Source organism: Lepidochelys olivacea (assembly GCF_965140295.1).
Source record: "Lepidochelys olivacea isolate rLepOli2 genome assembly, chromosome: 25".
Classification (NCBI taxonomy): Eukaryota; Metazoa; Chordata; order Testudines; family Cheloniidae; genus Lepidochelys; species Lepidochelys olivacea.
Window position 1 is genome coordinate 10371608 of NC_140435.1, and position 15765 is coordinate 10387372.

At 47.2% G+C, this 15765-nt stretch overlaps 1 protein-coding gene across 1 annotated transcript; it reads left to right on the plus strand.

Annotated features, from left to right (window-relative positions):
• Positions 1-412: 412 nt before the first annotated feature.
• LOC311512842 (uncharacterized protein) lies at positions 413-5060 on the plus strand. Its single transcript, XM_084614213.1, has 2 exons — positions 413-1882; positions 4450-5060. Exons 1-2 carry the CDS (start codon positions 1354-1356, stop codon positions 4578-4580), a joined length of 660 nt encoding a protein of 219 aa, XP_084470339.1. The 5' UTR covers positions 413-1353; the 3' UTR covers positions 4581-5060.
• The last annotated feature ends 10705 nt before the right edge of the window (positions 5061-15765 follow it).

Here is a 15765-nt window from a genome sequence, read left to right on the forward strand (position 1 = left end):
GAATTTTTCAACTTGAAAAATAAAAAAAAAGTTTTGAAATTGTCAAGTTGGTTCCTTTTGACACTTCCAAAATGAAGAATTCCAGTTTTCTACTTTAAAGCAACTTTGTTTTGAAATTTAAGCTAATTTTAAATTTAAAAAAAGTCAAAATGGAAATTACAGAAATAAAATGTTTCAGTGTATCTGAATTTATAGTTATTTGTTGGTTAATCACATTTTTTGAGATTTCAATTCTTCTTCCTGATTTGGGATGGGAATTTTTTTTAACAATCTTGGTGGTTTGTGTGTGTTGGGGGGGTGGGGTTGGGGGGACAGGAAAACTCTTTCCAGTCCAGCTCGAAGCCAGTCTTGTCACAAAGCCAGCTTTATTACAAGAACTACTACTTGACTTTCCCCCCAGAAACAGCTACTTCCCATGGCCTCAGTCCTTCATTCTGGGTGTTGAGCAAGTGGTTGGCCCAGTTGTTTAGCCTTTGCCAGTATGGCTGTGGTTATCTTGCAAACAAAGAGGAAGTCAGTTCAAGCTATTACATTAATAAGAAATTGTGTTGAAATGCTCCATTGAAATCTTAAACACTGGTCATCAGCCCAGTGCCATTCTGATACTGAGGGCTTGTCTATCTTAGTGCTGCCTACACACAGAAGTTACAGTATAAGTTAAATCAACAGACCTATTTCAGCTGAGTGCATTCACACTGTTAAGCTTGCATTGCATTAACAGAAGTTACAGTATAAGTTAAATCAACAGACCTATTTCAGCTGAGTGCATTCACACTGTTAAGCTTGCATTGCATTAGTGACATCGCATTTCAAGGCTTTTGTTCACAGGAAATCATGCATGCAGCATTAGTTTAACATTCTGAATGGATAACACAAAGTACCTTGCACTGCCTCTGTGCCCACTGCATTCTGGGAAACTTGCTGTGGACTGTGGGATACCTATGGTATCTGAGAGCTTGGCTACACTTGCGAGTTACTGCGCATTAAAGGAGCCCCAGGCGCACTAGCTCACTACCCATCCACACTGCAAGGCACGTAGAGCGCTCTGACTCCGCAGCTAGAGCGCTTTTGGTACTCCACCTTGGCGAGTGGAATAACGTTTGCTGTGCCCCCACTGGAGTGCCGTGGCGCCAGTGTGGACACCATGGTCTGTTAGTGCGCTCTGATCGGCCTCCAGAAGTGTCCCACAATGCCTGTTCTAGCCACTCTGGTCATCACTTTGAACTCTACTGCCCTGTCCTCAGGTGACCAACTGTCAGACCTGCCCTTTAAATTCTCTGGGAATTTTGAAAATCCCCTTCCTGTTTGCTCAGCCAGGCGTGGAGTGCTCTCAGCGAATCTTTCCAGGTGACCATGCCTCCATGTGCCAGGCGATCCGCAGTATGGAGCAATGGCAAGGTGCTGGACCCCATCAGTGTTTGTGGGGAGGAAGCTGTCCAGTCCCAGCTGCACACCAGCCGTAGGAATTACGATATCTTCGGGCAGATTTCAAGGAACATGATGGAAAGGGGCCATGACCGGGACGCACTGCGGTGCAGGATTAAAATGAAGGAGCTGTGGAATGCTTACCCCAAAGCCCATGAGGCAAACCACCGCTCCAGTGCTGCCTCTGCAATCTGCCATTTCTACAAAGAGCTGGATGCAATACTTGGGGGCGACCCCACCTCCACTCCAAGTACCAACATGGACTCTTCAGAGTCCAGTTCAACAAGGCAGGAGGAGGAGGAGCAGCAGCAAAGTGGGAGCGAGGGTGCTGAGGTGGAGGAAGACATGTCGGAATCCCTAGATGCATGCAGCCAGGAGCTGTTCTCAAGCCAGGAGGAAGGTAGCCAGTCGCGGTGGCCGGTGCTTGGGGAAGGACAAACACCAGAGGAGGTTCCCGGTAAGCGGCTTTTATTCTGGGAAGGAAGTTATTCTGTGCGGGGTCTTGGGGTGAGGAGGGTTAGGGCTGCATGCATGCCCTAGATACAGAATAGGGCGTTGATGTGCTCTCTCACATTGCGGTAATCAGCCTCAGTGATCTCTTCAAAGATCTCATCCAGAACTTGGGCAAAGCGCTTGCGCAGGTTTCTCAGGAGAGCTACTGTGTTTGTTGTCCCAGTAAGGCTAACTTGTCTGCGCCACTGTGCCATGAGGTAATCAGTTAAGGTGAGCTATTATCAGCTGGAGAAAAAAAACCTTTTGTAGTGATAATCAGGATGGCCCATTTCCAACAGGTGATAAGAAGGTGTGAGTAACAGTAGGGGGAATAAATAAGCATGGGAAAATCGTTTTACTTTGTGTAATGACCCATCCACTCCGTCTTTATTCAAGCCTAATTTAATGGTGTCCAATTAGCAAATTAATTCCAATTCAGCAGTTTCTTATTGGAGTCTGTTTCTGAAGTTTTGTTGTTGTAGTATTGCGACTTTTAGGTCTGTAATCGAGTGACCAGGGAGATTGAAGTGTTCTCCGACTGGTTTTTGAATGTTATAATTCTTGACATCTGGTTTGTGTCCATTTATTCTTTTACATAGAGACTGTCCAGTTTGGCCAATGTACATGGCAGAGGGGCATTGCTGGCACACGATGGCATATATCACATTGGTAGATGTGCAGGTGAACAAGCCTCTGATAGTGTCGCTGATGTGATTGGGTCCTATGATGATGTCCCCTGAATAAATATGTGGACAGAGCTGGCAACGGGCTTTGTTGCGAGGATAGGTTCCTGGGTAGTGTTTCTGTTGTGTGGTTGCTGGTGAGCATTTGCTTCAGGTTTAGGGGCTGTCTGTAAGCAAGGACTGGCCTGTATTTCAAGATCTGTGAGAATGAGGGATCATCCTTCAGGATAGGTTGTAGATCCTTGATGATGCGCTGGAGAGGTTTTAGTTGGGGGCTGAAGGTGACGGCTAGTGGCGTTCTGTTACTTTCTCTGTTGGGTCTGTCCTATATGAGGTGACTTCTGGGTACTCTTCTGGCTCTGTTAATCTGTTTCTTCACTTCAGCAGGTGGGTATTGTAGTTGTAAGAATGCTTCATAGAGATCTTGTAGGTGTTTGTCTCTGTCTGAGGGGTTGGAGCAAATGAGGTTGTATCTTAGAGCTTGGCTGTAGACAATGGATCATGTGGTGCGGTCTGGATGAAAGCTGGAGGCATGTAGGTAAGTATAGCAGTCAGTAGGTTTCCAATATTGGGTGGTGTTTATGTGACCATCACTTATTAGCACTGTACTGTCCAGGAAGTGGATCTCTTGGGTGGACTGGTCCAGGCTGAGGTTGATGGTGGGATGGAAATTGTTGAAATCATGGTGGAATTCCTCAAGGGCTTCTTTTTCATGGGTTCAGATGATGATGTCATCAATGTAGCGCAAGTAGAGTAGGGGCATTAGGGGACGAGAGCTGAGGAAGGGTTGTTCTAAGTCAGCCATAAAAATGTTGGCATACTGTGGGGCCATGCGGGTACCCATAGCATGACTTGAAGGTATACATTGTCCCCAAATGTGAAATAATTATGGGTGAGGACAAAGTCACAAAGTTCAGCCACCAGGTTTACTGTGACATTATCAGGGATACTGTTTCTAATGGCTTGTACTTCATCTTTGTGTGGAATGTTGGTGTAGAGGGCTTCTACATCCATAGTGGCCAGGATGGTGTTTTCTGGAAGACCACCAATGGATTGTAGTTTCCTCAGGAAGTCAGTGGTGTCACGAAGATGGCTAGGAGTCCTGGTAGTGTAGGGCCTGAGGAGGGAGTCTACATAGCCAGACAATCCTGCTTTTAGGGTACCAATGCCTGAGATAATGGGGCATCCAGGATTTCCAGGTTTATGGATCTTGGGTAGCAAATAGAATACCCCTGGTTGGAGTTCTAGGGGTGTGTCTGTGCAGATTTGTTGTTGTGATTTTTCAGGGAGTTTCTTGAGTAGATGGTGTAGTTTCTTTTGGTAACCCTCAGTGGGTTCATAGGATAATGGCTTGTAGAATGTGGTATTAGAGAGCTGTCTAGCAGCCTTTCGTTCATATTCTGACCTATTCATGATGATGACAGCACCTCCTTTGTCAGCCTTTTTGATTATGATGTCAGAGTTGTTTCTGAGGCTGTGAATGGCATTGTGTTTTGCACGGCTGAGGTTATGGGACAAGTGATGCTGCTTTTCCATAATTTCAGCCCGTGCATGTTGGCGGAAGCACTCTATGTAGAAGTCCAGTCTGTTGTTTAGGGGCCCCCTGCCGCTGATGGCTCTCCCCAAGGCACAGAAACCCAGAGGACAGTACAGCTGTGAAACAATCAGTCATGCTTGACCCTGTGCTTACTCACCATTTTGGGGCTCCCGTGGGTTATGTGTGCTTGCTTTGGGACAGGCAAATTATGCTGTTTTGTATACTGTGCTTGCCCTTAAGTACGGGGGAATCATTGCTCTGTCTGGTGTGAACAATGCTGCCTCTGTTAAGTATTGCATTTTGCCTTTACAGATGCAACCTTGAGGTCTCAGCCGTCCGTGTTATCACTGGCCAAAAGTCTCCAAAGAATCAGAAAGAGGCCAAGTAGAAGCAAGGAAGACATGTTGCATGAAATAATGTGGCATTCAAGTAATGAAAATTGAAAAGTGCAGGAGTGGCAGGACAGTGAAAGGAGGATCCGCCAGCAGAATGAGGAATGCTGGCACAAAAGCGCAGTGCTCCAGCAGCAAAGCACGGATCGGCTGATAAGCATAATGGAGCGCCAAGCAGACTCGATCCAGGCGCTTGTAGCCATGCAGGTGGAGCACTACCGTGCCCGACCACCCCTGCAGCCCTTGTCCCAAAACTCTTTCCCTTGTGCCCCCATGTCACCTCCAACCCACCTTCCCAAACATCCGGGTTCTTACCATCACCAGCTCCAACACCTGTAGCTTCACCACCCAGCCCTGAAAACTACGACCCTTACCCGCTGCACTCAACCCCCATCACCAGGCAGTATAGCCATCCTGAAGTGTAGCACTCATTGTAGAACACTCCAGACAGGAGGCTGAGTATGATAGATAACAGGACATATGCAAATCTGTGATTGTACCGTTCTCTACCCCACCCCCTTGCTCTTTTTGTTTCCGAAGCAGTTGTTTCTTTTCAATAAATGGATTTTTTGGCTTTGAAAACATTATTTATTATTGCATAAAGTAAAAGATAGCCCAGGAAAGAAACATGCACTGCAAGTCAGTGTAGCAAACATAGATTCCTACTAACATTGGAACCAGTGCACTTCACTCCTGTGCAGGGCATCATACATTACTGGTGGCTTTCAGCCTCAAATTGCTCCCTCAAGGCAACCCTAATTCTTGCAGCCCTGCACTGGGCCCCTCTAATAGCCCTGCTCTCTGGCTGTTCAAATTCATCCTCCAGGTGTTGAACCTCCGAGTTCCATACCTGAGCGAATTGTTCACTCTTCCCTTCACAAATGTTATCGAGGGTACAGCACGCAGATATAACTGCAGGGATGCCGTCATCAGCCAGGTCCAGCTTCCCATACAGAGAGCACCAGCGGCCCTTTAAACGGCCAAAAGGACACTCCACAGTCATTCTGCACCGGTTCAGCCTGTTGTTGAACCACTCCTTGCTGCTGTCAAGGCTCCCTGTGTAGGGTTTCATTAAAGGGTAAGCGGGGTCTCCAAGGATCACAGTGGGCATTTCGATTTCCCCTATGATGATCTTCTGGTCTCGGAAAAAAGTCCCGGCTTGCAGCTTCCTGAACAGGCCAGTGTTCCAAAAGATGCATGCATCATGCACCTTTCCGGGCCAGCCTGCGTTAATGTCAATGAAACACCCACGGTGATCCACAAGCGCCTGGAGAACCATACAGAAATACCCCTTCTGGTTAATGTACTCGGAGGCTAGGTGGGCTGGTGCCAGAATTGGAATATGTGTGCCATCTGTTGCCCCTCCGCAGTTAGGGAAACCCATTTGTGCAAAGCCATCCACAATGTCATGCATGTTACCCAGAGTCATGGTTTTTCTGAGCAGGATGCGATTAATGGCCCTGCAATCTAGCATCAACATGATTCTAACAGTCGACTTTCCCACTCCAAACTGGTTGGCGACCGATCGGTAGCTGTCTGGAGTTGCCAGCTTCCAGATTGCAGTAGCCACTCACTTCTCCACTGTCAGGGCAGCTCTCAATATTGTGTCCTTGCGCCGCAGGGTGGGGGTGAGCTCCTCACACAGTCCCGTGAAAGTGGCTTTTCGCATCTGAAAGTTTTGCAGCCACTGCTCGTCATCCCAGACTTGCATGACGATGTGATCCCACCACTCAGTGCTTGTTTCCCAAGCCAAAACACAGTGTTCCACGCTGGTGAGCATGTCCATGAATGCCACAAGCAAACTTGTGTTATATGCGTTACTCGAGTCGATATCATTGTCGGAGCCCTCACTGTCACTGTGGATCATGAGGAATAACTTGACTGCCAAATGTGACGTTCTGGCGAGACTCATCAGCGTACTCCTCAGCAGTTCAGGCTCCATTCCCGCAGACCAAAAGGGAAGACTGAGCGTGCAGTTGAAATGAAAATGTTGAAAGATAGCACCAAATGTGGACGGAAGGACAGGGATTGCTGGGATGCAAACTGATGCATCACGGGGCATTGGGACAGGACCCAGAATGCCCTGCCCCCCCACCCCATTCCCACAAGCCACAGCGCCAGAATGGGAAGAGGTGCTTTGTGGGATAGCTGCCCATAATGCATCGCTCCTAATGCCACTGCAAGTGCTGCAAATGTGGCTACGCCAGTGCGCTTGTTCCTGTCAGTGTGGATAGACTGCAGTGCTTTCCCTACTGCACTCTCCGAAGGCGGGTTTAACTCAAAGCACTTTATGTCTGCAAGTGTAGCCATGCCCTGAGGGAATTATGGGAGCAGAGGTCAAACGTCCATTATCACTTTCACTGGATTCCAGAATTTACTGGTGCCTGCACTATTTCCAAATTGATCTCTGCCAGCAAGGATGAGGGCCAAATGAATGCAGTGCGTTCTTGTCCACTGTTACAACAGGAAAGCAGATCCAGTGGCCACAGCACTGTGCTTGCTAGAGGAATCTGCAGGCTGAGCAAGCTGGTATAAGAGAATCTGTGCTTTGACGTTGCTCAGGCACTCCTGTAAGATCTAGCTTTGGAGTAGTTATACTTGGTGGACCAACACTTTTGGGCTGGTCAATGAACACTGAATGGTGGAACTGGATCACTTTGGGGGCCAACAGGGGCTGCAAAAGGTCACGTTCCTGGAATTGTGGGCTGAGCTTGCCCTAGCCCTGAAGCACAAGAACACCAGAATGAGAATATCCCTCTGAATGGAGAAGCAAGTGGCAATCCCACTATGGAAGAGTGTCACCCCAGATTACTATCAGTACTCAGGAACCAGTTTCAGTGACACAGTTGTGATGGAGGTCTACAAGGCTATTCAGCTCCTTTGGGGTTAATTTTGACCAGCTAACACATGTTCAGATACAACTTGCCCTAATACACCATTAGAGTTTTACAACTTGTTTGTTAAAACATTTTGATATGTTTAAAAAATACACTTGTTATCCTAGTCTAGACATGCTCTGTCTTGAACTGGGTGTTATTTCCCTGTGTGCTAAGTGGATGTAAAATGCTACCAAATCAGAACCAGCTGAGCCACTCTAGTGTTTTCAGTGTAGATCTACTCTTACCATGGCTGTTGAGGCCTTCAGCACCGGAGCTGGTTGAAGAAAGGTTTTATTTTGAGAAAAAAATTGAAAGCCATGAAAATGTTTTGTTTCATTTGAAACTTTTCATTTTTTTAAACAAAAAATTCAAAACATGTTTTCAAAAAGTTTCATTTTAGCCAGTTGTCACTTTTGTTATTTTTTTTCCCCCGCACTGGAAAAAAAATTGTGGCGAAGGGTAAAAAAGTGAATGAAAGTGGGGTGCTTCCCCCCCCCCACTATAAAAACATTTTTTTAATGTTAGTGAGACAAGGTGGGTAAGGTAATATCTTTTATTGGACCAACATCTGTTGGTGAAAGAGACAAGCTTTTGAGTTACACAGAGCTCTTCTTCAGGTCTTTTAATGCTGACATTTTTCACAGAAAAACTTGAAATTTCAAAGGACCCAGCATGATTCCACAAAACATTTTCATTCCTTCAAAACACCTTTTTTTTTTTTTCCGGGGGCGGGGAGCAAAATTTGTTTTATGTTGAAACATTTCAACCAGTTATATTGAGCACACATTATCCAAGGGACTAGATTTTAGTCACATTACAGGTTTCAGAGTACAGCCGTGTTAGTCTATTCACAAAAAGAAAAGGAATACTTTTGGCACCTCCTTTTCGAGTCACATTAGAGGTCACTTTTAGAGAGAAGTGTGCCCTCTTGTGTCTGACTGGTACAACTGCAGTTAGCTATCATGGAATCATTGAATATCAAGGTTGGAAGGGACCTCAGGAGGTCATCTAGTCCAACCCCCTGCTCAAAGCAGGACTAATCCCCAACTAAATCATCCCAGCCAGGGGATACAGTGTATGGTCTGTTTTATCTACTCCCGTAGCAGGAAGATTGTTGTGTTATCATTAACAATTTTCTAGAACTAAAAGAAAAGGAGTACTTGTGGCACCTTAGAGACTAACCAATTTATTTGAGCATGAGCTTTCGTGAGCTATAGCTCACTTCATCCGATGAAGTGAGCTGTAGCTCACGAAAGCTCATGCTCAAATAAATTGGTTAGTCTCTAAGGTGCCACAAGTACTCCTTTTCTTTTTGCGAATACAGACTAACACGGCTGTTACTCTGAAACCTTTCTAGAACTAGAAGACTTTCACTAAATAGATGTTGGTCCTGAAGGGGCTGGAATGGAAGTGATGAGATCTGGCTTATGCAACAGGTTCAAGAAACGGAAGAATTTATTAGAGTGACCAGCTTGACACACAATGAAGAGCTTCTAATTAAAAATAATTAACAAACCTTTGATAATACCCAGTTCCCAGCAAGAAATTGGCTAATATCCCAGGCTTTACTGTAGGGATTTACTAAGGGATTGTGTGCTGGACATAAGGGAGCATTTCTGGCTACTCCGAGGCAGGATGGGACAGGGCAGGGGAGGGGCGGGGCCTGATTCTCTTCTACCTTCCATCTTGTGCAGGGGGTGCAGAATGCTACCATATCAGGATGGCAGTCTATGTATATATGTCTGCACAAGGTAGAAAGCATGCCCTGGGACTAAAGTACCATATATCCCTGTTTACTAGGACAGTTCCAGTTTTTCACTTAGGTGCCTGTTCCATTATAAAAATGACAGAGGCACTTAATTCACTTAGGCATTTTACCCATAACAGCCCAGTGTCCTAGGAACATCTGGGACACCTGAAATGTGCCATCTCTTCATTTAATCAATCACAACATTTGAGGCTCTTCTGAACCCAAAATACTTATTTAAGATGCATGGCTATAAATATGTAGAACATGTTCTGTTTGCCAGGAACAAACGTGTTTGGGGCAAAGAGAAAATCTGAACGAGCATGTACACTATCAGAGTGAATGTTAACGATACTTGTTCAGTGCTTCATGATTAAGACTGTGTGTCTGTAATGAAGGTCATGGAAGTCACAGATTACGTGACTTTCTGTGACCTCCGTGATTTCTGCAGTGGCTGGTGTGGCTGGCAAATCAGGCAGCCTCTGGGCCAACTGCACCAGCTGCTGCTGGAGCAGTTTGGCAGTGGGAGGGGGGTCAGGGCTGGGGCAGGGGGTTGGTGTGCAGGCTGGTGCTTACTTCGGTGGGGGTGGAGGGAAGGGGTCTCCCTGGAAGCGGCCGGTATGTCCCTGAAGCTCCTAGGTGGAGGGGCCAGGGGGCTCTGCATACTACCCGTGCTTGCAGATGCCGCCCCTGCAGCTCCCATTGGCTGTGGTTCCCAGCCAATGGGAGCTGCGGAGCCAGAGCTCATGGCAGGGGCAGCTCTGGCCTTCCCTCCCCTTAGGAGCTGCAGGGACACACAGAGCTGGGTAGGGATCCTGTCAGCCCCGCCAACCCTCCCACACCTAGCACCCTCTGGGGTCCTAGGCTGCATGATGCTGCCTGCCCCCTCCCCCAGCACAAGCAGGAATCCCAGGCCATGTATTGCTGCCTGCCCCCTCCCCCAGCACCAGTGGGGGTCCAGGCCATGCCCCAGTACCCCTGGACCGCCCCGCAGAGCACCCCTGACCCCCTAGCCCTAGTTTTAGTTAGGGATATATGGTACAAGTCATGGACAGGTCACAGGCTGTGAATTTTTGTTTACTGCCCGTGACCTGTCCATGACTTTTACTAAAAATATCCGTGATATGTACATTCACTTACGACAGTAAGTTGTGCGGAAAAATCCTCTCCTCTCAGAAAAACTCCCATGTCGCTGGCAGTAGCAACACCAGCAAACTTTTTTTTTAAAGAAAAGCATACTTTTATCTTTGAATTTTAATAATAAGCACTCGTCTACACTACAGAGCCTTTGCTGGTGGAGCAAAGGAGATTGGAGATTTCTGTTGGCATAACCACACCATCTCCCCATGAGGTAAGCTGACAGAACCACTCTTCTGTCAGTATAGTTATGCCTACACTAGAGATTTTGCTGATATAATTATGTTGGCTAGGTGGTGTGATTTTTTTTCACAATCCTAGCCAACATACTATGTTGCCAAGATGTTGTAGTGTAGACTAAGCCTGAGACACAAAAATGAATCCTGACCCAACCTATCTTCCTCTGAGCTGTCCCTCATGTGTCTTTCTTCTCACTCCCAGCTCTGTGCCTTAGGGCTTGTCTACACACAAAACTTGTACTACTCTGACTATACCAGTATATTTAAAGCAGTACAACCCTCCTAGTGTGGACACAGTTACACTAGTATAAAAGTGCTTATACCAGTATAGATTATTCCCATAAAGGAAGGGAAATAAGATATGCTAGTATAAGACATTTTATATCCAAATAACTATTTTTGTTTAAAAAAAATCACACGCCTAATTGACATAGTTATACTGTAATGGACTGGGGTGTGGGCAGGTCATGCGTAGTGGTTGGAGCAGTGTTGGTCACGAATCAAGTGATTCTGCTGCAGCCCAGCTGGGCTCATTAACTAGCCTGAGGACTGAGCTGGCTAGGCCCAGGCTCAACAGAGGGAAGTCTGGCCTGGTCTACATTAGGATTTTACATCTGCATAGCTATGTCTCTCAGGAGTGTGAAAAATCCACACCATTGAGATGTAGCTATGCCTATCTAGCCCCAATGTATACAGTGCTAGGAGAGGGAAGAATTGTTCTATCGACCTAGCTACTGCCTCTTGGGGACGTAGATTACCTACACTACTAGGGGAACCCCTCCTGGGCAGGCTGCCTACACCTGTGCGAATCTCCCTTCCATTTGGATTAACTTCTCTGCAGAGAAAGGCAAAAAGGTTTCTTTGAAGCTTGATAGTTAATGCTGACTTAAAAGCAGGTACTGCTAAGCAAAGCCCATACAGAGAGTGGAGGCTGAGGGCTTGTCTACACTTACATTTTATAGCGCTCTAACTTGCCAGCTCAGGGGTGTGAAAAATCACCCCCGAGCACAGCAAGTCTGAGTGCTTTAAAGCACTAGTGTAGAAGGCTCCGAGCGCTGGGAGCTGGGCTCCGAGCGCTGGGAGCTAATCCCATCATGGAGGTGGATTACCAAGAGCGCTGGGAGAGCTCTCAAAGAGCGTTCCCGCGACAGCACTTTGAAGTTTCCAGTGTAGACATGCCCTAAGCTAGAGTACAGAGCTGCTGGAATGTACAAGCTTTCATTACATCGGCCTTACAACCAGTGGTTAAAATAAGAGTGGAGGAGAGAGCACAGCCCCCCACTTCTCTGCTAAAAGCTGCTCACAACATCCTTGTGATGGAGGTAAGGTAATGGGCTTTGTTGCAAGGATACAAGCCGTCAGGAACAGTATCCCCAATAATGTCATGGCAAACCTGGTGGCTGTTCTTTGTGACTTTGTCCTGACCCACAACTATTTCACATTTGGGGACAATGTATACCTTCAAGTCAGCGGCACTGCTATGTGTACCCGCATGGCCCCACAGTATGCCAACATTTTTATGGTTCACTTAGAACAACGCTTCCTCAGCTCTCATCCCCCAACGCCCCTACTCTACTTGCGCTGCATTGATGACATCTTCATCATCTGGACTCATGGAAAAGAAGCCCTTGAGGAATTCCACCATGATTTCAACAGTTTCCATCCCACCATCAACCTCAGCCTGGACCAGTCCACACAAGAGATCCATTTCCTGGACAGTACAGTGCTAAATAAGCGATGGTCACATAAACACCACCCAATATTGGAAACCTACTGACCGCTATACTTACCTACATGCCTCCAGCTTTCATCCAGACCACACCACATGATCCATTGTCTACAGCCAACCTCTAAGATGCAACCGCATTTGCTCCAACCCCTCAGACAGAGACAAACACCTACAAGATCTCTATGAAGCGTTGGGATCTTGGAGAGACAGGCCAGTCCTTGCTTCAGTCTTTCTGGTCACTCGATTACAGACCTAAAAGTCGCAATACTACAACAAAAAAACTTTAGAAACAGACTCCAACGAGAAACTGCTGAATTGGAATTAATTTGGAAACTGGACACCATTAAATTAGGCTTGAATAAAGACTGGGAGTGGATGGGTCATTACACAAAGTAAACCTATTTCCCTATGCTTATTTTCCCCCTACTGTTACTCACTCCTTCTTGTCAACTGTTGGAAATGGGCCATCCTGGTTATCACTACAAAAGGTTTTTTTCTCCTGCTAATGATAGCTCACCTTAACTGATTACTCTTGTTATAGTTGGTATGGCAACACCCATTTTTTCATGTTCTCTGTGTATATATATCTCCCTACTGTATTTTCCACTGCATGCATCTGATGAAGTGGGTTTTAGCCCACGAAATCTTATGCTCAAATAAATTTGTTAGTCTCTAAAGTGCCACAAGTACTCCTCGTTCTTCCAGCTTTTGAGAATCTCTTTGTCCAAAGGTTAGAGATTTAGGTCCTGCCTGTACCGTTTGGTGTTTGTGGGTCTGTTTTTCAGCCCAACAGTGTTAGGCACTGTACAAACATAAATGGTCCCAGTGTGCAAGCCTCATTTTGCATGGTGCAGTATGTCTATATTAGATGTTTTCATCAGCATTATTATACTGCTCCGAAGTTTCCTAACTTTAGACAAGCCCTTTTGAAATGTGCCTTACAAGTCATTGTGCAATCTCAACCAGCAGATGTCTCCTTAATACACACTCTAGCTCAATTCACACACACAGCTTAACAGGGAAATGGACTTTCCATTAAAGCCATTCAAATTATATAGTCAGACATTCTGTAGACTATTTCCTGGCGGGCTCATGAAAACCCGTAATGCATATTCCACTTAGAAACAATCCTGCTGACAGACGATTTGTATCAAATGGTAGTTTACACATTTCATCCAGAAAGAACCCCAAACCGAATTACAAACACCATGTTCTGGAAGTGCCACACCCAGTGCTGAAATGCAGCCTCGTCTGGGGTGAGAATGGCAGATGTTTAACAGCATACAGCAACACTACACAACAGTATTTGCTCAAATGTTATTTATTTCTACTTTCTACTGCTTTCTTTCTACTTTGGCCGTTTGACCTCAGCTCAAACTGTAATCCTCTGCTTGTTGTTTGTGACTTCACAATTGATTGCTATGGAAACCATTTTGATGTCATGGAGAATTATTAGTTCAGGTAGGGAGAAATAAACAAGAGCAAATAAATTCTTAAGAAACAAAGAGACTGTTTAGATGCAAATGCCCATGTGTGGTAAAGGGGTGAGGGAACAGAAATGCAGCTAATCTATAAACAGACTATTTCCAGAGAGATTTGGCAGTTTCCCATAATGCAACAGCAGCTCTTTAATATTTAACTGGCTAGAATTTCACTTGTAAAAAATGTAAACAAACTGAAAGGTGAAGATTCAAATATCTAGTCAAATCTATCTATCCAACAAGCTTATCCATCAATAGTCACTGACCTGCTGGATGACTTTGGACAAGAAAATCCCTTCCACTCTCTGCACCCCTACTTTCCCCTGAACCTGTTACCTGTCTTATCTATTTAGATGGTAAACTATTCAATACAAAGACTATCTTTCACTGTGTTCACGTACTGCACCTAGCACAAGATCTTGGGTGGAGCCTCTAGATGTTACAAATTGTAACAAAACAGATGAATTTGTAGGGAGAAAGGTGAAAAACCATAGTCAATAAGGGGAAATTCTAAATATGACCCATGGCTGTAGGCTGAGAACTTTGCAGGTCTGGCAAGGTAAGTAGGGGTCAGTTCTAGTCAGTGCGTGGATAAAGGAACACCTAGGTGGTGCTGGTTACTTAGAAGGTGATGCTCATCCCTGAGTCAGCACTGAAGCTAATGCCACAGCATGGTGATGGAGGGGAATGGAATGGGATGTCTTTTGGATGAGAAAGGAAATTGAAGTCCTCACCACCTATCTTCATTAAACATCTGAGGAAGTGAGCTGTAGCTCACGAAAGCTTATGCTCTAATAAATTGGTTAGTCTCTAAGGTGCCACAAGTCCTCCTTTTCTTTTTGCGAATACAGACTAACACGGCTGCTACTCTGAAACCGTTCATAAGAATAAGGGCATGAACCTATGTCCGAGAGCAAAAGGGGGTTCTGTCTCTATTCCCCAGTCTACTACCATCCACTTCAGTGCCTGCCCTATTTTGCGTTTCCCTTTCAGCCCCCACAGCATCCTCTCTCCCGATTTGCCTGTACCCCTTTCTGCCCCCACAGCCCCAGCCCTGCCTCCCCATGTCCTCTATAAGTTCTCATCACTAATTAACCCCCACCAGCTCCAAACCCCATTACCTCCTCATCCTGCTCCAACCCCTATTACCACCAGCTCCACCCATTTACCCCCTCACTCTGCCCCCACCAGTCCCTGCCCCCTTACCCCCACCAGTCCCTGCCTCCTCACCCCCAGCTCCACCCCACTACCCTCTCACCCTGCCCCCTTACCCTCTCACCCCCACCATCCCTACCCCCTTACCCCCACCAGTCCCTGCCCCCTTACTCCTAGCCCCACCCCACTACCCTCTCACCCTGCCCCCTTACCTCTTCCAGTCCCTGCCCCATAACCCCCAGCCCCACCCCCTCACCCTGCCTCCTTACCCCCACCAGTCCCTGCCTCCTCACCCCCAGCTCCACCCCACTACCCTCTCACCCTGCCCCCTTACCCTCTCACCCCCACCGTCCCTACCCCCTTACCCCCACCAGTCCCTGCCCCCTTACTCCTAGCCCCACCCCACTACCCTCTCACCCTGCCCCCTTACCTCTTCCAGTCCCTGCCCCATAACCCCCAGCCCCACCCCCTCACCCTGCCTCCTTACCCCCACCAGCTCAGACCCCCATTAGCCCGTTACCCTTTCTCCCACAGCAGCGCCACCTATTACCCCCTCATTCCCGCCAGCCCCCGCCCCCATTACTCCCTCCCTCACTAGCCCCCGCCTCCTGGGCACCGAGGCTGTTGCCCGCTGGGCGGGGCGAGGGGCAGCAGCAGACCGGCTCCCCGCGCCGGGCTGAGGGGAGGCGCGGGAAGTCTCATGCCCCAGACTGACGGCTGAGGTGACCCCGTCCCCTGCTGGCCCCTCCCACTCCTGAACGGTCTCTCCTCCCTCCAGCTGAAGCGCCAAAGCGCGCGCCAACTCCCGGCCCCACCCCTACCCCCACATGATTGGCCGCGGCCCGCCCCGCCTTCTATGTGAGCGACAG